This window comes from Rhipicephalus microplus, chromosome 4, assembly GCF_043290135.1.
Source record: "Rhipicephalus microplus isolate Deutch F79 chromosome 4, USDA_Rmic, whole genome shotgun sequence".
NCBI lineage: Eukaryota > Metazoa > Arthropoda > Arachnida > Ixodida > Ixodidae > Rhipicephalus > Rhipicephalus microplus.
Window position 1 is genome coordinate 147,503,740 of NC_134703.1, and position 20,819 is coordinate 147,524,558.

The window sequence follows — 20,819 nt, forward strand, 5'->3', positions numbered from 1 at the left end:
CAAGAAAACTGTTGTAACTGGAACGTCATTGTCACACGTGCTACGCTTTCATGTGTGCATATTAGCCATGTTTTCTTCCCAAATGAGCTAGTTGTGAGTGCAGCAGTTGTCCGGTCGTTTCAGCTCCGTGCAGCGCTTCACGTAAGCAATTTGTGAGCCCCACTTAGCACCCCTCTCAGGTGAGAAAGGGGGGAGAACTCCCCGTTCCTCTGAATCGTGCCTTGACTAAGGGACGACGTCACGTGATATCGCGATGTAGCAGAATAATCATGCGAATAAGTTACACGGTGACGTGATTACAGGATGTTTTTGCATCTCTCGTGCTGACAACGCCGACACCTCGGCTATAAGGCTTTCTTTCCTATAATGCGTTATGTATGACACATATTTCGCGCTTTAGAAATAGGCAGTCGAAATTTTCGGGCGGCAGCTTCGAAACCTGCAACGTTGGAAACCTGGTTGTCCTGTTAGGTACTGAATATTCGGGGCATGCTGTTTAGTGTGTATTTAATTTTGGTGTCGCACCTCAAATAAACCACTCTGAGATACTGTTGTCATTCCAGTCTCTTTCCTTCATGTATTTTTTGCGTCATTTTAGCTCTAGTGGCTAAGGTACTCGGCTGCTGACCCGCAGGTCGCGGGTTCGAATCCCGGCTGCATTTCCGATGGAGACGTAAATGTTGTAGGCCCGTGCGCTCAGATTTGGGTGCACGTTAAAGAACCCCAGGTGGTCTAAATCTCCGGAGCCCTCCACTACGGCGTCTCTCATAATCATATGGTGGTTTTGGGACGTTAAACCCCACATATCAATCAAATCAGAGTCATTTTAGCGACAACTAGTCATACATTAGAACTATATAAAGGAAAACCTTTCTGGCCACTATGGTAGAACAAACTATACGGAAGCTTCGCGAACTATCGGGCAGTTTGCGAGACTTTTGATGTACCTGCGTCGTGGCCAGCGTTTACAATGGAAATGACAACTCGGCGTTCAATTGCCACGTGGCGGTTGCCGATTCAAGCGACTTTCGCCGCGAGTGAAGTCAGATATGCCACTCCGCGTTTCGAGCGTTGCGAAAACTTCCGACGATGAGCGATGAGAATTCGCTGTTTCGCAGAAGCGCAAGATCGCCCCCTTTTTTAGGTAGGATTTCCAGCACTCGCACAATGTGCCGGAAACCCTACCCGTCTGGGTTTCTCGTTTCCCATGGCGTGCCTGTAAGCCGAACCGTTCGCTTAGAGAGAGCACACCAAGTACATCTGTCGCAGTGGAAATTCGAATGTGTGATCAAGGAGCACACTTGGCTCGTTTCAGCAGCGCGTGTCGGGGGTGTGTTCTAATGATTGCTGGGCCCGAAGGGGCAGATAGAGAACGTACCCTCGTTACTGACGTGTCTCTGGAACATCCAGCCATGGTTTAAGGAAGAAGGCTCGCCGGTTTTAGTATGACACAGCCGTAATGAAAACAAGCAGATAAGGAAGCCAAGGCAAATATAGTGGACGTTAATTGTAATGTTTTAAACGTGTCAGTAACGTTAAACGTCACATTCGGGCTAATCGAATATTAGCGTTGTAGAATTACGTCACAAAACCACGATATGTTTACTAGTACGCCGTATAGCGGAGAGCTGCGCTAATTTTGGCCATCTTGTGTTCTGAACCTGAATCTAAAAGTACACGGACCTCAAGCTCTTTGCCTCCTCCATCAAGAAGCGGCCGGCTTTTGATCCCGCGACTTCAATCCAGGTCAGCCTCGAACACCGTAATTATAACCACTAAACCGCCATGGCGGGTGGGCAAATATCCCGTGTTCCATAATCTGCACTTCGGGAATGAGCCTATGTGCGCCTTCTCGACGAACGGTTGGCCAGATCAGAACGCATTTTTTTCCATACCTAAACTATCTAACAGCCTAACGCGTTGTCGAGTTACTAAGCATACCGCCAAGAGAAAAAAAAAAAAAACTGAAGGGGAGGAATGTTAGAGAAGCACCCGTGTTTTCAGCTGTCTTTTCTTTTTCAAACTTCGCACTACAGCAATATGGTTTGTAAACAGAAACTCGTCCAAACCATTGCCCTAAATGCCACAGAATCGGGCTACTTTATTACGCATGCAGCAGGCGCGTAACCAGAAATGTTTTATGGGAGGTGTAGGGACCACATTGATTTTGGAAGGGGCACCCCCTTAAAATGGTCATTTTTCGCTCTCTATGCCACAGCGAAAAAAATGGGGGGGGGGGGGGGGCAGGCACAGTGGGCCAACCTTTGGCTACGCCCCTGGCATGCAGTGCTTGTAATACCTGGTACAGCCAATGTAAAATAAGCATAAGGACGAAAAAAAAACCAACAAAACAAGTCTTCTGTTACGACAAGGTTTTCAGTATTATGACCCTTTCACTCACTGTACAATGGCTTCACTATGAATTAAGTGCCGTCAGCAAGTCCACTAGAAATGCTTCAAATAAAAAAGTGCAAACATTTTCCATGATTTCTTTTTTATTGTACATTTATGTACAAATAGAACATGCCTTGGAACACACCTGCAATATTGCACTCGTGCGGCAGAATCAAGGCACTTTTTTTATATCACTCACAGCTGCCCAGCAGTCTGTACTATACACACACGCAGACACACACTCAACTCAAACTTTGGCAATGACATATGTACAAACCGTGCTCACTGGGAATAGATGACGAATGCAGAAAGCTGCACTTCATGAGCTTTTAAATACTGAAGGAGAGGGGGAAGGAAGTCGGAACCACAAAAGCAGTGGGCACAATTGGCACCTTTTTTCTCTTTATAGAGAACAGAATTGGTGGTTGATTGCATTTAAAGATTCGGAGCTAAACAGTCACATGACATGTCAATGGCATGCAAGATGCACATTGTCAAACGTTTGGCACTAGAGAATGTAATAATCAAACCATCTGTCCCACTGAACTTAACATCCAAGAGCCAGTGGTTGGCAAAGATCTAAAAAATTTATTTTTGGGGTACTACATGTCACAACCTGTTTGTCTTGCATGGTTGTGTCCACCAGACATTCCTCTCCTTCTGCTGATACGATTTTAAGGCCATTTATTCTGGAACTTCAGGATTCTTCCCGGATTCTCACAGAATTAATTAAAATGCATCTAAGTACACTAGCTTGTTAAGTTCTGTCTCCCACAGAAATGTGGCTTCCACAACCGGGTATTAACAAACATCGAAATTTGCGAGACACTTAAATATGCAAAAAGCTTGATTAAACCGGACACCTTACCCCCTAGTGCACTACCATGTCGGTATTGGCCCAGTGCAACATTTTAAGGAGTGGGCAGAGATGGGAATGATGGCAGGGATGGCATGAGCTTAAGATAATGGCAGAGGAAAAAAAAAAAAAACACATCTGCCACTGACAAACAAAACACACTGGGACTTGTCCAGTGACAAGTGTGATATGAAGTTAAGGAACGAGTACCCAGCACTCATTTCTTGACGATAGAACTGATAAGGTGCTTTTTGAGCCTGTCCGTCAGCTCTTCCAGATTCTTGACCTTGATCCTCAGGAGCTCATTCTCTTGCTCAAGCTCCGATGCCCGCTTCTCCATCTCAAGCTCTTTCTCCTTGCGAGTCATCCGTGATCGCCGGGATGCCATGTTGTTCTTGACCCTCATGTCTGAGTACCGCGGTGGCTCCTCGACCTTCTGCAGTTTAGGGGAACAGCGCCCACCTGCGTGAGAAGGGCCTGGCTCGCAGACGGGACTGAGAGGTCGCTTTACGGACACTGGAGTGGTGGTGGTAGCACTCGATGACGGTGGCGACTGAGGCTGCCATGTCGTCTGGCTTGTAGTACTGGGACTGCTGCTGCAGCTTCTCGATGGAGAAGCGAGCACTGTGGTGCCACTGCTGGTGCTTGAAATTTGGTGGCTTGGGAGTGATGATGGCAGGATGTAGCACGACTGGCTCGATACAGGTGGCAGAACTGTTGGGCCCTTTCCCTGTGTAGACAAGATTAAGATTTCTGATCAGAACAGTGTATGTGGACACCATAAACTAATATGTAGAATGTCTCAAAGAAGCTGCCTGACGAGGACATTTAGATGTCAAACTCCACTTCGACCCAGTCGCAATAATCTAAGAAATCCACCTACCAGCTTTCATGCTTATCTAAAGATTTTTGTGGACAACAAAAGGCAGGCCTGAACGAATGGTGTAGTGTTGTGTCATTGTCCCATTCCCACATTATTTTGCACGCTGTAATGTTGCCAAGTCCTATTAACATTGCATAGCTCTTTACTAAGCAAAAGCAGCCAGAATACGTAACCTCATGTCAGCGCCATAAAGATGACGAAACGTGTTCAATGCACCGCAGTGGTGGATGCTCACCTCTTGAATCAGTTTCTCCAGGTCTTGGAAGGTCTCGTTCTGCTCCCACATGTCCATTGTGGCTGGGGAGAACGCTTGGCCCGGAAGGGCTGTCTCTGTGGCGGGCTTGTCAAGGGACGTGAGCACTTTGTCCTGAGCCAGACCGTTGTACATCCGCGTCGGGGAATTCAGGTCTGTCGGCAAGGTTTCGAAGTGAGAAAGATCGAAAAGAAACGAGTCATCCAGTGGCACAAAGGGTGGCTGAGCAGACTCCTTGAGGTTGCTGCTCTCCACATATGGCTTTGCTAGGTCATCGAAGAAAAATGAGGCATCACCTGCATTGGAAGAACAAAAGCAGCACACTAGTGAGTCACACAAGTCTTGCGCCAACATGCAAGTTAACTTCCTACTTGGAAGCACTGAGATTTGCGTTTTATACGATGGAAAATGTACGCAACTTTGCCCTTGAGAGCATGCTGCTATGTCTTACTCTAGTAATTTAATGAGCAATATGTCGACTGTGGATTTGGCTTCTGAAGCGCAGTGCAGTTTACAGCAACCCAAGATCAAACAACCGTTCAGACAGTTTAAGGATGCGCTCAAGTTAGTGCAACATTTATAATACCTTGTAACTGTTAGTATTTGACTGCCCGAAATAGCAGCTGTACACATTAACCAATGCAGGCAATGCCTCAATATGCTAACATTTCCTCAATTGATGGCAGCACCAGGAATGTGAATTATGTGCTGGGGCATTCGAAGCAGCTGTTTTAAGTTACTTCATACTGTGCCGGCTTCGCTAGCTCCACATTCTCTGTTTATGTCTGCTGTGGATAAACGTATGTTAGTCGGAGCGGTCCTCACCTGTGTCAAGATGATTGCTGCTTGAGCTGGCATGCCTGGATGATGAGCGGTTGACGGCCTCGCCCGAGGCGTCGTAGTCCGCCTGCGTGGTATCCCTATAGACTACACTGATGCAGTGGTGGTTCTTAGCCATCCCAGTCACGGACCACGTACTGAGCATTGTAGAGTTTTGGTAGCCTGTAGAAAAACAAAACAAAAGAATAAAAGGAGATGAATAAAAGCTCAGTATTGTCCGGTTCAGTAACTACATAAATCCAGGTATCGAAAAACAAAACTATAAAATCAACATCCGCGCTTAATCCACAGGGTGTGTCACAGTCCACGCGATGCACACGTTAGAGGCGATCGACGATGTCGAGCACTTCTACTCACCAGCTGGGATGGGCTGCAGTAGTTCCGAATCCGTTTAAAGGGGTTGAGCGCCAAGCGCGAGCAATCCGTCACCTGGGCAGCAAGGAAGCCGTCAGTCGTCACTTGACTCCGAATTGCGCAACCGTAAACAAAAACAATTCGCGATCGGCGGGTCCTATCTTGCACCACAATCGAAATGCCGGCTTACTTAGGCGCACTTGTTGCGGCACGAAGCGACCGCTGGCTTGACGCGCTGAGGACACCAACGAGCGGCAAAATGACGCGCGCAGCGCACGTTGTCCGCTTTTATGCGCGCCTGCGTATTCTTAGACCTGACATCATGTTGTTAGGCCAATCACGAGCGCTACAGAAGTGATGTCAGAACGCACCAATGGGAGACCTCTAGTATGCTTTCTTTATGAGTTTCTTTTTCACTCGCGATTCTGAGAATCGCCGACTCGTATGGAGTCGGTGAAGCGCCGTTACTCCCCGTTTTAAAAGGTAAACGAAACATTATGAATAACTAGTTGATGAAAACTGCATTGTTTGATATTTTAACATCCGCAGATAGTAAAAAAACCAAGTTTTGAATGCGAGTATGCCGTTATGTGAGGCTACCTTTGGGTGCGAACGGTAACGGGAACAGCGCAAACTAATGGAGGCGCTGGCAAGTAGAGAGAACATGGGGAAGAGTAAGTGAGAGAAAATCGGAGCCCGTTAAAAAATAAAACAAAGACAGTAGGTTGTAACGAGCAGTATGGCAAAGTTGCAAAGCGCCTTATCTATTAGAAATTCGATAGCTTATTACACAAACGCAGCTGAAGCAGCCGAGCCGGTTCATTTTAAAACAAGCTGATGCGCGAACACGGTTTTCAGTTAACGAGGAGAAGTGGGTGTGCTCGTGGCGCTAGGCTATTTCGACGAGAGATTCGGCGTTCCACGATCCACTCGCGTCATCGGTGCTTGTATCGAAACAATCGATAAACAAAGTGACGGGTTTACGGCGTACAAAATCATTTTCTTCAAAGGTGGAGGGGTGGCGGCCCGCCGGCCTGTCTGCTACCCCCCACAGAGCGCCGCTTCTAAAATAAACATCGCACACCGGAAACGTCAAGTTTGTTCCACTTTTTTGTTATTTCCCGCCTACGAGAAAGAAAAAAAAAATGTTCGTCCATGGACCAAATCGTACGCGACACCTCGCTGCGTTTACCGTACTCCTTAAAAACCTCTCCGTACGCGTACGTACGTACGGAGCAAAACACGATGTGCCGTTCAAATAAACAAAGTAAAAAAGAAGGCCGTTCATCCGGGTACTCGTTCCGGAGGCACAAAAAGGTCCGCCATATTGGGACTGTGTATTTTGTTACTGCGTGCGACAGTGTTAGCCGATGTAAACTAAACGAGCTGGTTGCCGATGATCGGAGTGATATGTCATGACGTTGACAAGGTGTGCGCCTCGCCGAGGTGTGTCAGCCGATTGTGAGTCGACGTAATCTGTGCGTCGAGATGGGTTTTCGATAGCTATGATGAGACGACGATTGAAGCCGAAGTGAGGACTCGCTCGTGAGAGCGATATTTTGGCTGTCCGGCTGTTTCCATTCCCGTCGCCGTGTCGACGACCGAGTGCAGACTGTTCGTTCTGGATGTGCGCTGGTCAATGTGGCTGAAACGGGTGAAGATGGAGCGCCGAGGTGGACGTGTGCCGTGCGAAGCACCCGGGATTAACCATCGCTGGACTGTTTGTTTACTCGTGATGTCCTGCCTCGCTATCGCAGTGGGTAAGGTCGCTAACTTTCCTAACCCTTTTAGCGCGCTTGTCACCTTCGAAATCCTGCGCATTGACCCGTTCGCGGCGTTTTATTCGAGCCACGAAGCATTTTACGTGGTTAGTGCTCGCGCGACATCGCGGTTGGTGAAGGTCGCCTTATCGCTCGCGGGCAGCCACCACGGGATACGCTGGTCGCAGGCTGCGCTGTTTTTCGTGTGTGTGTGCGGTCGTGTTCCCCCGTTCGCTACCTTACTGTTCCCGGAAGGCTCCGTGTGTTTTTCGTCGTTCGGATACTGTCTTTTTCCCGTGCGTGTTCCCCGTGATAGCGCCGTACTAAATCGCCCCATTTCTTGGCGTACGCTTCTATCAAGGCTGTCACGTGTGCATTCTCTTTTCTCCTTCGGGCGGCAAGTGTCCTTTTGAGAAACTGGGCTAGCGGAACGGCCGTTGTGAATGGCCCACCACGTAACCAGGAAAGACAAATAGCTGGCATCACCGGTGTGCCCGTGACGGCACCCGAAACACTCTTGGAAACGAAGGCCACATCGTCGCTGCTGACGTATTCCTGCTCGTAAGGCCTCTTCGTTCGCAGCGGGGCTGAAACAGCTAAATGATGCAACTAAATACCGCTCAACTTCCGCGTCCGAACTCTTGTTCCGGAGAACGGCGCCGTATGTTATTCGTTCCTGTCCATGCTCTTTGCGGTGCCCGTTTTTTTTTTTTTTGTTGTTGCTGGATTTTGTTGGCGCATTGATGACGGAATCGCGTAGCACGTGTGCAGTGCCAGAAGCGCTGCGCTCACGCCTTGCTTCTTTCATCACATTCGCTTACCGCAAAGGAGCGATCCGTGTTTATATAAAACAAAAAACAAAAAAAAACTGTTGTTTGTGTTCCACGCCCCGAGATAGGCACATTCCCGCGATGTTTTGTTCTGAAGTGCCGTGAAACAACCAAGCAGCTCTTCTGGTAAAAACTGGTTCGCTAAAAACTGCTGACATTCAAACCCTCCCCCTCTGTCACGTATCTGCGCTCGCCTTTTTAAATTTTTTTTTGAATTCCGTGGCAGCCGAATCTGTATGTGCACGTGTGTTAACAGAATTTGTGATTGTTCGTATGAAACGAGTTGTAAATTGTCAGCTGCCCGTTTTCCGCTTGGAGATATTTCCTGCTGTTTTTCTGTGCTATTGAAAACGACTGCGCGCTGCTCTTCGTGTATTTTTTTTTCTTAATTTCCATTGTTAAACTTATCGCTCTTTCTTTTTTCCTACAATGAAAGCAGCGCGCAGCAAGACAATAGTGGTCATTTTTTAGTTGTTTTCGTGCGAGGACAGCGTCGATAGATTGATATGTGGGGTTTAGCGTCCCAAAACCGCCATATGATTATGAGAGACTCCAAGAAACAACAGCATCCTGGGGTGTGTAGCATCTTTTCAAATGTTCCGAGAACCGCATCGAGATCGGAACGTTTGAGAAGATGCTACACACCCCAGGAAGCGAACTTTTTGTGTTTAAATTGATTGTTGTGCCTCAAAAGAGCTTGTTACTAAAAAGTGACATCACATTTCCCTCTCAAATTTCGCGCCTGTACTCCGGTACCGTTCATAATGGTGTTGAGCGCGAACACTAGGAAACGGACAAAGCAGAATTGTTGAGTTATAATTCAGTGCCGTTGCGTAAATTGCGCGCAGTCACGGGAGAAGACGACCGAATATGCGATTTTTTTTTAAATTTTCGTGGCACAATATTCCAGCATAACTGACTAGTGCTTCCACGAAGTGGCGAGTCTTTTCGAGCAGTGTAAAGACAGCCCTAAACGCGCCTGATCCCATGTCAGCACTGTGGCAACTATCACTATAAATGGCGTTTTCTCCGAACACTACCTTTAGTTAGAAAAGGAACATTTTCTCTGTAACCGCTGTAGCTATCGAATGCAAGCTTTTGCGACTTTTTTCTTAATACCACCTTTCTGAAGCAAGATAATGTTGTTGCCGCTAGAAGCGTATTTTTTCTAAAGTTCTTAATTTAAAAAAAAAGAACAGCCATAGAATTCTAGTCACAAAACAGTTATATTTTTAAGTATAGAATGGCCACGCCTACAATTATTTTGCTTCAGCATGATACCCTGGGCACATGTAAATAACCAGAAGAGATTTCACCAATCTATATGCTAAATCTTTTTTCACAAATGTTCATTAAAAATAAAAACTTCCAAGTAATTTTTTATTATTTATAGAACGGCTTTGTATTTTTTTATTGACCGATTCTACCCCCCCCCCCCCCCCTCTCTGTAAAGTTTGCTTTAACAATTGAAGAGTGATGGGCAGTAGTAGTTGCACACGTCTGTGCTATCCACCCCCCTTAATGCTGGACGCGAAAACATCAATTAATGTCTGCTAAGCCTTCTCTGCTCATATAAAATATATTGACACAGTACCAGAAAGGGATATTTACGCAACAGGAAAAAAGTCCCCAACATATTGTTCTCGTCTTGCGTCGTTCCACTCTGTCACGCTGAGCTCGGTGTCGTGGGTTCGACTCCTGGCTGCCGCCTTTCATTGGGGCGGGGGCAAAACGCAGGGGAACATAAGTACTTAGATTTAGGTGCACATTGTAAAATTCCCGTGTGGTCAAAATGGACCTGGAATTCAGCAGAACGCCGTGCCTCATAATTATATTTTTGTTGTAGCAACTTCAATGCGAGTCTTTGAATGTTTTCTGCGAATATCGCCACTTGTCAAACGTTTACCTCTCACTCGTAGAAGTCATTTTTGACTAACGCCCCGCCGCGGTGGTATAGTGGCTAAGGTACTCGGCTGCTGACCCGCAGGTCCCGGGATCGAATCCCGGCTGCGGCGGCTGCATTTCCGATGAAGGCGGAAATGTTGTAGGCCCGTGTGCTCAGATTTGGATGCACGTTAGAGGGGCGGTGCCACCATTTTTGTGGATTGCGCGTTATTTGCTGCACGTGTTTCTTATATCTCCAGGAAGCATGATATACTCACCACGATTCAATAATTTTCGCTAAATAATATAATATCGCCTTTTTTATGTGGACCACTTTCGGTTTTCTGGGCGCAGAATTGTGCTGTGACGTTGCAGTGTAGCGTGGCCCACACAAGGCTGTGACGCACATCGAGTGGATTATCGTCTGCTCATGACCTCTGATATGGTGGGCCACGCGCGACCCGCCATCTCGGAGGCGATTGTCTGCTTTCGCTAGCTTTCTCGCGCACACGTGTCGCACGAGCACCTGCAAAACAAATGGGTAGCAGCCGCGATGCTTTGCCGGTATGGGGGGAGGTCGCTTCCCTCACTACATTTGGCGTGTGCACGGGACGAAAGGGGGGGGGGGGGGGTGTAAGGAGGCGGCCGCTCCCATAGTCACTTACGAGGGGGGTTGTGCAAACACAACCCCACACAGTCGTTGACATCACAGGAAGGGTGCGCAGGGAGTTAAAAGACCCATCCGTTTACATAGATAGGAAGGGGGTGTGCTGCGATGAACTTTTGTTGTTTCTGCCGGAGGGGAAATCTGCGCACACCTACGTTCACTACTGATCTCGTGTGACCTCACTGCAACTGTTGGCCTTCCTAGAGAGCTGCAACAGTTCTGGACGTGCTTGCGATGGGCTTCGGCCCGGGAGAACCAGCATTTAGGTACACTTTTGAGCTGAGTTAAAATATGTTCTAAACATTCGCTGTGTACGACCGATTGTGTGGAGTGTCCTAGCATTCAGAGGAAACCCACAAGGGGCTTGCTTCAGCCTCGAAATTTGATGGCACCACCCCTTTAAAGAAGCCCTCCACTACGTTGTCTCTGATAATCATGTGGTGGTTTTGGGACGTTAAACCCCACATATCAGTCAATCAGTTTTGACTAACTATGCCATCGGTTCCTACCTGTTTCCAACATGAAGCTCACAATTGATTTGATTGATTTGTGAGGTTTAACGACCCCAAAACAACCATATGATAATGAGAGACGCCGTAGTGGAGGGCTCCGTAAATTTCGACCACCTGGGGTTCTTTAATGTTCACCCAAATCTGGGCACACGGGCCTACATTTCCGCCTTCATCGGAAATGCAGCCGTCACAACCGGAATTCGAACCCGCGATCTGCAGGTCAGCAGACGAGTACCTTAGTCTCTAGACCACCACGGCGGGGCACTTATGCTTTTCTTGTCCTTTCCCTAATTTTAAGGTTGGTTCATGAATGTGGTGGTGAGAATAAGCTTAAGTTTGGTTTGGTAATACAGTGGTAAAGCTGCTTGGAAAGCTTGGTTTGAAATGTTACGGACATACAGTAACGTCCGGAAAAAAGTTTTACGTTTGAAAATATGAATAGATGTGCTGTGAAAAGTAGACTTCTTATAATGCTATGACCATAATTTAAAAACGAGTGTTTCTACCACAAGCCAGAAGTGGTGCGGAAACCACTACATTTAAAATCAGCATAACTGGCACCTTGCCTGACACTTGGGATCGGGCATCACCCAAAGCACGCTCTAAATTTCAGAGGCCTTGGTCTGTGATCTACATAGCATTCACCAACTGCTAATGGCCATTTGGATATGCTCTCTGTTCAGGGACTGTTGAAAGGCTATTTATTTAAGAGGCCTTGTGATACAAATTAAGCGTGTATTTTGTGTAGCTGCTTCTAGTACTGTGGACTGTGGCAGTATTTTAGGGCAAATAAGAACATCAAAAACAATGTGGTTGTAATTTTATTTGAATGGAGAAACCACCTTCTACTCCAACTACAACATCGCACAACAGCGACTGTTGGCACAAAAAACTTGGCATGCCATCTTGCCATGATTGCCTTTAGATGGCCTGTTGCATTCATGTGGTATCAGCTAGGACACTCTGTTGTGCTTTGAAAAATGTGAAACCATACTTCATACATCATCATTTATAAGATCATACCTGCTTTTAAGTATTACATTTTGAAAGCAGTTGTGAATTACACAAGGTGTGCTATGCATCGGTTTGCAAAGGCCACCGTAAAGCGAGACTTTCGATGTACCTGTGCAAAACTCTCAATCAAAACAACCATGAACAAACTGGCAGAGTGAAATGCAAAAGGGAATTTTTTTCTCTTGTTTTGTGCTCCGGTTTTCAACTTTCAAAGACAGTTAACTTCAGTTCCTGTATTATGAACTAGATAGGGTAAGTGGGACGACAGCGGTCCCCCCGGTGAGGCTGTTTTCACGAAAACCACTAGGCGGCGATGCGGTGCCTTTCTCCTGAAGCGTGCTGCCGTGGGCGCTTGTTAGCCGCTCTTTCAAATGATGATTGAGGCATGTTTAAAGTTGATGCTTGAGTCGTGATTGCCTAAATTGTACGCTGTGTCGACAAAAAGATAAATAGCTTTGTCTTGAAAGCTCCAATATGGGAAGTTTTAAGGACAAGCCTGTCAGTGAGAAAGCTTTTGGAACTGTGCGTGGCTACTACAGACAGAACAGATGTGGTCCTACACAGTCCATGTCGTGCCCGCAAAAAACAGAGAGAGTGACAGAGATAAATAACTGAAAAAATGCATCAAACCATTTTAATCAACACAAAGGCACCCTTCAAAAATTGTATATGCAAACACAAACCCAGGCTTCTAAGTCTTTCGGCTGAGCTTAATATACATCTGACGAAACAATTATCATGTTTGTTTTTTTCTTGTGAGTGTCGCATCGAATACCATAGGAGCAGAGGAAGTTGTTCTTCACAAGTGCCACAATGCAGACACATAGCCAGATTTTTTTTTTTTTTTTTGAAGAGGGGGGGGGGGGGATGGATGCGAATGTCTCAGACTGACGCAAAACGTCGTCGCCATAAAACTTGAAGCTGAGGTGCTGTCATTCTTGAACTCCAAGTTCGTCCTCACTCAATTCAGAGGGAATCGCAAGACAGTTTCTAGCAGCAGATGTGTTTTGCAGCGCTTGTGCTCACCCAGGCTTGCGTGACGACGACGTCATAGGAGCAACTAGTGACACTAGATGCGACCTTGTGTCTGATATAACAATGCAAGCAAAACCAAAACTGCTGGAAACTGTCAAAGGCCACCTCGATACTTTCAACATGTGGCGGACCTCCGCAAATATTTTTTGTTGAAAAAATTTTCCCAGACTCCTAGGAACAGCTCTCTGTTGAATATCTGGCATAAATTTGTGGCAATTTTCACTGTTCAACATTGTCAAACTGTGAAGCTGACACTTTAATATTTGGCTTGCAAAGGTTCTTTTCATTATAGAACTTCAATGTTATTGTAGCATAATCACGAGGGGCACGCACTTCTGTCAAGTGCGCCAGCCTAGGGCACTTTTTCAACAACTTACACTCACACATTGGTTCGCGCAGAGGTCTGCCCAAAATCACTATGTTGCGAAAATGGGCAAATTCAAATGGATTCAGAAAGTTGAATGGCTGGACTAACTACTATGAAGTGCTGGGTGAACGGTGAACAAATTTAACATGCCAAGCCCGACGATTCAAAAGCGTTGATTACCGGTGATCGATTAAAATAGGCGAGGTAACATGAGTGAATTATTTAGTACTAGCTATAGTTATGAAAGTGTGCAAGAAAATATTACAACAGAAACCATCTAAAACAGAAACCATCTAACAGTGATTTTTAAAGTTTATAAATGTAGCATTTCAGCAATGCAAGCTGTGCATCATAAACACCATGTAAGCAGTCACAAAAAGGTTTGCATTATGGAAAGAATTGAGCTCTGGATTATATACGTTTCTTTAATTCATTTTATTGCAAGTTCAGTTTGTTGTTTTACAGTGTGATTGTGCTGAGAACAGAGTCGACCACTGCCGCACCTGTGGGTTAGACCACCCCTGTGACTAAGTCGTTACAGCATTGAGCTTCGCCACTGAAGGCCCGCAGTTCAAGTCCCCATATCCGAGCAATTTTGTTTATGTGTACATACAGCGCAGTACTTGTGTGCATAAGTACTGCGTTGTGCAACATCATTTGCAGTTGGTTAGATTTTTGCGGTTGTTGGATTGTTGTTAGTTGTGTTAGGTGCATTGTGTATAGTTTGATTGGTTGGTATATCTAAATGGCCTGGATGTAGCTGTAATTAAAATGTGTGAACCATCACCTAAGGCTAACCACTTGTGCGGGCATTTTTCGTGCAGCCGTGAGCCCCGACCGGCCGCCACCCAGCCTGATGCGATGCGAGTACTACAATGAGACACTGTGCCAAGGCTCTCCGGGTGCTGATGGCCAGCCCCTTCCGGGCTGTAACGGGTCGGAGGAGTGTCGGCCTGGGGAGAACGAAAAGGGCAACCTCTGCTACGTCCTCTGGCAGAACAACAGTGGCGTGCTCAGCGTCAAACTTAAAGGTATGGGGTGCCTAGGCCCATGGACAGTGTACGCTATCAGCGAAGAGGGTTTTGGTCATCTTTTCATCTCTTCCTGAACATAATGGCAGAACAGTTTAAGAACGGGACGGTGAACTAGCAGGACACAGCGCTGTGTCCTATGAGCTCCTACATGCTTCATGCAAGCACACTGTGTGTATGAACAAAAGGCATGTTTCATGTTAAAAAAAAAAAAAAACCCTGTATGGCACCTCCTGTGACTTGTACCTCACTTAGTGTTACTATTTATTTATTTTTTAATTAAACCTTTTGTTTTGAAAGCTATGCGAAAAGCCAAAACCAGAAGCCATCCAAGGCCAATTACTGTACCTAGCAAACTTTCAGTAGACTAATTTCGTGTTTCATTTTGGCAGTGGGCAGCAATGTAAGTTAGAAATTGTACTCAGAAAATGTCTTTTGTGCAGTTAGGCCTGGCTTTTTCTTTTCCTGTTGGAGGGCTGCTGTAGTAGTATGAATATTGAGTTTCACAAGCTTCTGATGTGGCATGTGCAAAGCATTCCTGGTCTTAGGGTGTGTCCTGAGGCCTGTTGGGGTGGATGTGGGCGTTGCAGGATGACACTAAGGGGGTGTGGACGTGCCGCATGAGCAGAATGCGTGCCGCACATACACTTCCTTCTCTCTTAGTCTGTCTTAGTTCAGTGAGAAAAGAGCTCTTCCTTCTCTATTTTGTAACGTCCCGGGATGCCAAAGCAGTATGTGACTTCCTATAGTGTTGCATGGCTTATCTAAATGCAGCAGCATGAAGTGGCTACAAAAGGAAATCACTTCCATGGCCCTTGGTAAAAAACCTTGTGGTCAGAATAAAGCGTGTCTCCCGGTAAATTTGTTTTTGCAGTGAATAAGAGGGGCATCGGCAGCATTTCTGTGCATCAGTGTTACCGCTGTCAGCACGAGCTTGTGGTTGCTGTGCTTGAATGCTGCTGACCATTGCCTATTCTCTGCCAATAAACCTTCTAAGGTAGAAAAATACTGATGTAGTATGGTCAAACACATTTTTATGACAGACCTTTCCAAATCAATGTTGTTAGACAGAATTAGTTGGGCATCCACAGCAGGTCTGCAGACGCAGCCTGCTGTGTATTTCCAATGGCAGGCTGTGTACGAATAGCTGTTGGGGACGCCCAACTAAGTGTATCTATTGTAAACATTATGTGGCATATCAGGCCGCACTAAGATTGTTCACCAAGATGGGCATTCACTCAACACAAATCTAAAGGGGCTCCGCAACACTTATTGAACATAAAAACTCTGCAGATTGGTAGTCGAGGCTTATGTGGACATGGAACCCAAACATTACCGTAAGGTGGGGAATCTACGATTTCGTGTCAAAGACAGTCAGAAACTGCTTGCTCTGACTTCAAGAAATCTGAATGGGCAGCCAACTACTTAAAAAAAAAAAGTTGAATAGAGAATACATAAGGTGCTGGCACCCAGTGACCTTACTTCTTGGCCTTTTGCCATCTTCTCCACCCCCCACGTTCTACTTCCGACACGCTTGTGACGAAAGTCCTCAGGGTGTGCAACGAACCTGTAACTGTGTTTATACTTGCGAAAGGATTTTGTGGCTGTGAATTCGTGAGGCACTCTGGTCGTCCGGCATTGAGGTCATTCTGTGATCACTTAGAAAGGTGTTGTGGGGTCCCTTTTCGATTCTGTTACACGAATCCACTAGGATCCACTAGGAAGGGTCCACTAATTCGATTCTGTTACACGAAATGTGTTCTTGCAGCTAGCTACGGAATTTAGGTTCACAGCCCATGATACTGTCAAACCATAGGGTGGTCTGAGGCACCAGCTCTGCACATTGAAAATCCACCATTGGTTAACTTGTCTTCGAGATTATTGGTCCCGTCTTCTGGCTATTCGTCAATGTGCGCCTTTATCGTCCACAGTGTCTTTGGTGCTACGTTTTTTTTCCCAATTTCGCGCACTGTGGTTACGGGCACCAGAGGCGGCAGCGGGGGACAACTGGGCGTTACCCGAGTTGTAATTTCGTAATGGCTTTCGCTGTAAAAATTTTGTCACTTGGCAAGTTTTCTTTTTCTCCTCCTTTGGTCGCGAATGGGTTAAAGAGCACCAGGTGATCGAAATTACCGGACCCCTCCACTACAGCGTGCCTCATAATCCCAGATATCATCTCTTATGTATGTGGGTTTACACATATTCCAGGACCATGTATAATCAGTTACAGCTTTAGAAGGCAGTGTCATTTCCACCTCAATGCCAGATGCACACAACGCTATGGTTATCAAGTCATATAAGTTGAGATACAGTGGCTTCATGTATCAAAATCCGGACACACGATTGGCTGAAATGATGGTCTGCGGAATCTGGCACTATCTGTGGAAAAAAAGAACGAAAAACGAGCTAATAAATGGCACACTATAAAAGGGAACAGTGCAACAGACAAGAACTGCATCGATCACTATTAAATAACAAATCATTTATGACTTGCTGATTATGCTTGAGGACAGGACAAAATTTATGACCGATTGAGGTATGCAATCATTTTTTGCAGCAGAGAAACTGATGCGGAATTTACATGCAAGCTGGTCCAACTATACGATGCGATGCGCTTCAATAATCTCTTTCATCAGCTGCAAGTGTTGCTTACCTAAAACCTTGCAATACTTTTTATTTTTTTATTGTTTTATTATTTATTCATACTGTCAGCCCAAGGGCCAAGACAGAAGTTGGGGTTATATATCTGGCATGTACAAAGAACATATGTGGAAACAAGTTTCACACTATACGCTCAAGACCCACACTATATGGAAATAACAAAACAAAAACGCAAAAACTATATCAGAATACATCCCGCATAGGTTACGGATAAAAGAAACATGTTCGAATACATCTCGTACACGACACCAAAAAGAGAAAAAAGATTTGAAGTGATATAGTACATATTGAACATATTGATATAGTACATTGAACACGTTCAACCTACAAGGAACAAGCAATTTGGTTACAAATATTCTGACAAAGCCTTTTCGAACCTTTGTAAATCACAATGTTCGACTATGTATTGAGGTAATGGATTCCAGTCATCGATGCTCCAAACCAAAAATGAATACTTGAATAAATCTGTTCTGTAGCTAAGTGGTGTGATATGTTTCGAGTGTTTTGTTCTGGATGTGGTAAATGGCTGTAGTGCGATGTGTTCCCTTAGGTGAACCTTGTAGTCTCCATTGAGTATGTGAAAAAAGAATATCAGTCGATTATGTTGCATTTTTCGTTTTACCGTCATTAAAGCTCTGTCTCTAAGCTCACTAATAGACTGAGTTCTGGAATAGGAGTTGAAGATGAACCGTAAGGCTTTGTTTTGTGTACGCTCACATTTTAGTGCATTTGTTTTGGTATATGGTTCCCATAGATGACTTGCGTAGGTCAGTACTGGAAGAATAATCATTTTATACGCCATTGTTTTAGCTTCCGGGGTGGCATCGTGAAGTTTTCGTTGTAACGACCAAAGTTTACGCATGGCTTTATTGCAAACACTGTCAACATGCATGGACCAGTTCAAGTCATGTGTAAGATGAACACCTAGATACTTAACATTCTTTACTTCAGTCAGCACTGTGCCCTTAATGCTGTAAAAAAAGGATAACGGGTCTTTTTCATGTGTCATGCGCTTGAAGAGAGTTTTTGATGCATTCAGTTCCATTTGCCATTCGTCGCACCAAAGACCAATTTTTGTAAATGGTTATCAAGCTCCAGCTGATTGTCAGTGGAGCTTATCTTGGCATACACAATGGTGTCATCTGCATAATGTTTTATAGCTATTTGCTGAGAAAAATCGGCACCCATGTCACTGATATAGATAGAGAAAAGTAAAGGGCCTATTACGGACCCTTGCGGAACGCCCGATCTGACTGGTTTATTGGTGCTGGAGACATTATTTATTTCAACAAATTGTTGTCTATTTGAAAAAAATGCCTCTATCCGTTTTATTAGCTGACTGTCACCAGTCAAACAAGACAACTTTTTAAGCAACTTTCTGTGAGATATTTTCTGGAATGCTTTTCGAAAATCAATAAATATGATGTCTACTTGACCTTTTCCATCTAAACACTGTCCAATTTTATGCGTAACCTCAGTAAGAATTGAAATTGTGGAATACCCTTTGCGAAACCCTTGCTGATTATTAGATGAAATACCATTTTCTGAAAAAATACTGAAAAAAGGGGCGTGCCGCCGCCATAATGACAGTGAATTCCGAAGTGGACCTTTAACCACTTTGTGCACACTGCTGCAATGCTTTCTTAAACAAGTATTCAAACAACTTCCGATTTGTCTTATGTATTTTTTGACAACGAAATGGGATATATGACAGTATCGCAGAGCACAAAGTGTTTCTTTGTTTTTTTACTGTTCATTCTACAGAGCATTGTAATTTTTAGATAAAGTTTTCTGGGGCGTCCGCCACAGTGGGGTAACTGTTATGGGGCTCAGCTGCTGACAAAAAAGTTTGTGGTGTGATCCCGGCCACGGTAGTTCGATTTTGATGGGGGTGAAACGCTAGAGCAATGTGTGCTGTGTTGTGTCAGTGCTCATTAAAGAACACTAGATGCTTGAAATTACCTGAGCCCCCTTCTACGGTGTGTCTCACAATCGCATAGTTGTTTTGGCTTGCAAAACCTTAGATGGTATTATTATCATTAGCTTTTCTGGAGTAGGAAAAACAACAGTGAGGCCCAGTCTTTTGCTACTGTTCTTTGTTCAGACCCTCTGTTTAAAAGGACTGACAACTGCCCAGAACATGAAAAAATAGCGAAAATAGCCTGTGGCGCCACCTGGTAGAGAAACTTCAATTATCCGAGCTGCCCTGTCATGTGACCGCAAAATAGTGTACACACCTAGCAATTTTTCTGTGAGTACTGAAATGTGTTTTTTTTTATAGTAAAATATATTACTCTATAGAAATGTACATATAGGCCTGCATAAGTAGTACGCATTTAAGTGGCATGGGATATAATCATCACATGCTCGTCAGCGCATCTTGAGCAACTTTTCTGCTTGCTCATGAAACCGTGCACGCAGTTTCCGGGTCGCCATGGTTTGAAGCAATGTAGTTTTCTATTTACAATTTGTCTCAGAAATGATGTGTACTGCCAGTAGGCACAGCAGTGCATATGCGCAGTGACGTTTTTGGTGACTTGGCATGGCTCGTGTGTCGAGAGAGTAACGACGTCGAGACAAGCCATCCACGACACAAGTGCAACAACCTTGGGCGCAGGCGCACACAACATGGTACAAATACAGAGAAGCTGCATAAAGACACAGTCTTATTTTAACGGCTTTTTATTTTCAAAACTAGTTGTGAAGCTCAGAAAAAACGTGGTAGAGCATAGGTACAGGAACTCTTGTGAACGCAGAATGACAGTGTGCACAAGTGGCTAGAAGGGCCACCGGCATCGCTATCAATTCTCAGTGTTGCTGGGCAAAATAGCACATCAGTGTTCAGAGCCTTACAGGTCGAAAAATACTTCTTATAAAATAAGTACGTGCTCTTGGGATTAACTACTGTAGCTACGAACACTACGAAGGGTAAGCTTTCTGTTACGGCGGAAAAAAACTGGCTAGAAAAAAAATTGGTTGTCGGTCCCTTTAAGCTGTGCTGTGTATGAAAAAAACATTTAACAAGACAATGTGAAACCTAACTGTGCGAACTGTATTATCACTGTCAAATATATGCATGTCTCATTTGCACCTCGTTTCTCACACTCAGGTTGCTGGGTGGGCAACAACCACGACTGCAGTCAAAGCCAGCACTGTGCAGTAACGCGCCGAGAGCCAAGTGTCCAGCTTCTGTTCTGCTGCTGCGTGGGCGACCTGTGCAATGCCAACTTGCAGCCCTCTGCTGTCATCACTTCAGGTACACCTTGTAGGTGTTCTCTCCGGCATTTTTGATTTACTGCAACTTTAGTGCAGCATGCTGCTTTCTGTGTCTGTGCCTGTTTTTATTTCTTGCATGCGTTTCGTATGCCCTGTATGTGTAATGGAAACGAGCAGGCAATTTGAATAAAATGCAGCGAATGAGAAGACATCTTTTCACTGGCAAATGTTGAATCTTCAGGATATGCGCCCGATGCTCTTG

The 20,819-nt window shown here is 45.2% G+C and overlaps 2 protein-coding genes across 7 annotated transcripts in view; one reads left to right on the forward strand and one right to left on the reverse strand.

The window, feature by feature from the left end:
• Positions 1–2,477: 2,477 nt before the first annotated feature.
• LOC119172398 (uncharacterized) lies at positions 2,478–5,880 on the reverse strand. 2 transcript variants are annotated; one of them, XM_037423474.2, is made up of 5 exons: positions 5,771–5,880; positions 5,584–5,655; positions 5,212–5,388; positions 4,369–4,682; positions 2,478–3,980 (listed from the first exon to the last, which is right to left on the reverse strand). In XM_037423474.2, the coding sequence occupies exons 3-5, from the start codon at positions 5,369–5,371 to the stop codon at positions 3,468–3,470; spliced, it is 987 nt and encodes a 328-aa protein (XP_037279371.2). In that variant the 5' UTR covers positions 5,372–5,388; positions 5,584–5,655; positions 5,771–5,880; the 3' UTR covers positions 2,478–3,467. The 2 variants fall into 2 exon arrangements, with proteins under 2 accessions (XP_037279371.2, XP_037279372.2); XM_037423475.2 differs by having other exon boundaries at positions 4,369–4,541; positions 5,584–5,849.
• Positions 5,881–6,460: 580 nt separating this feature from the next.
• Positions 6,461–20,819, forward strand: part of put (activin A receptor type 2 punt) — an 84,127-nt gene continuing 69,768 nt past the window's right edge. For 2 of the 5 annotated variants that reach the window (XR_012895002.1, XM_075893725.1), the window contains exons 1-3: positions 6,461–7,340; positions 14,474–14,680; positions 20,451–20,606. Coding sequence is in view for 4 of the 5 variants with exons in the window: in XM_075893725.1 (XP_075749840.1) it covers positions 7,220–7,340; positions 14,474–14,680; positions 20,451–20,606 (484 nt within the window). In the remaining variant the exon portion in view is untranslated. Of the gene's footprint in view, positions 7,341–7,430; positions 8,002–14,473; positions 14,681–20,450; positions 20,607–20,819 lie in introns of those variants that run through there. The other 3 variants (XM_075893726.1, XM_075893727.1, XM_075893728.1) reach the window with 3 other exon arrangements.

Bases quoted from the DNA above. Each gene is read 5' to 3' on its own strand.
- LOC119172398 (XM_037423474.2), bottom strand. From the start codon at position 5,371: ATGCTCAGTACGTGGTCCGTGACTGGGATGGCTAAGAACCACCACTGC. The intron at 4,683-5,211 runs GTGAGGACCGCT...CTTCCAATGCAG, and splicing joins CAGCAATCATCTTGACACAG to GTGATGCCTCATTTTTCTTC. The intron at 3,981-4,368 runs GTGAGCATCCAC...TTGTCTACACAG, and splicing joins TGGAGAAACTGATTCAAGAG to GGAAAGGGCCCAACAGTTCT.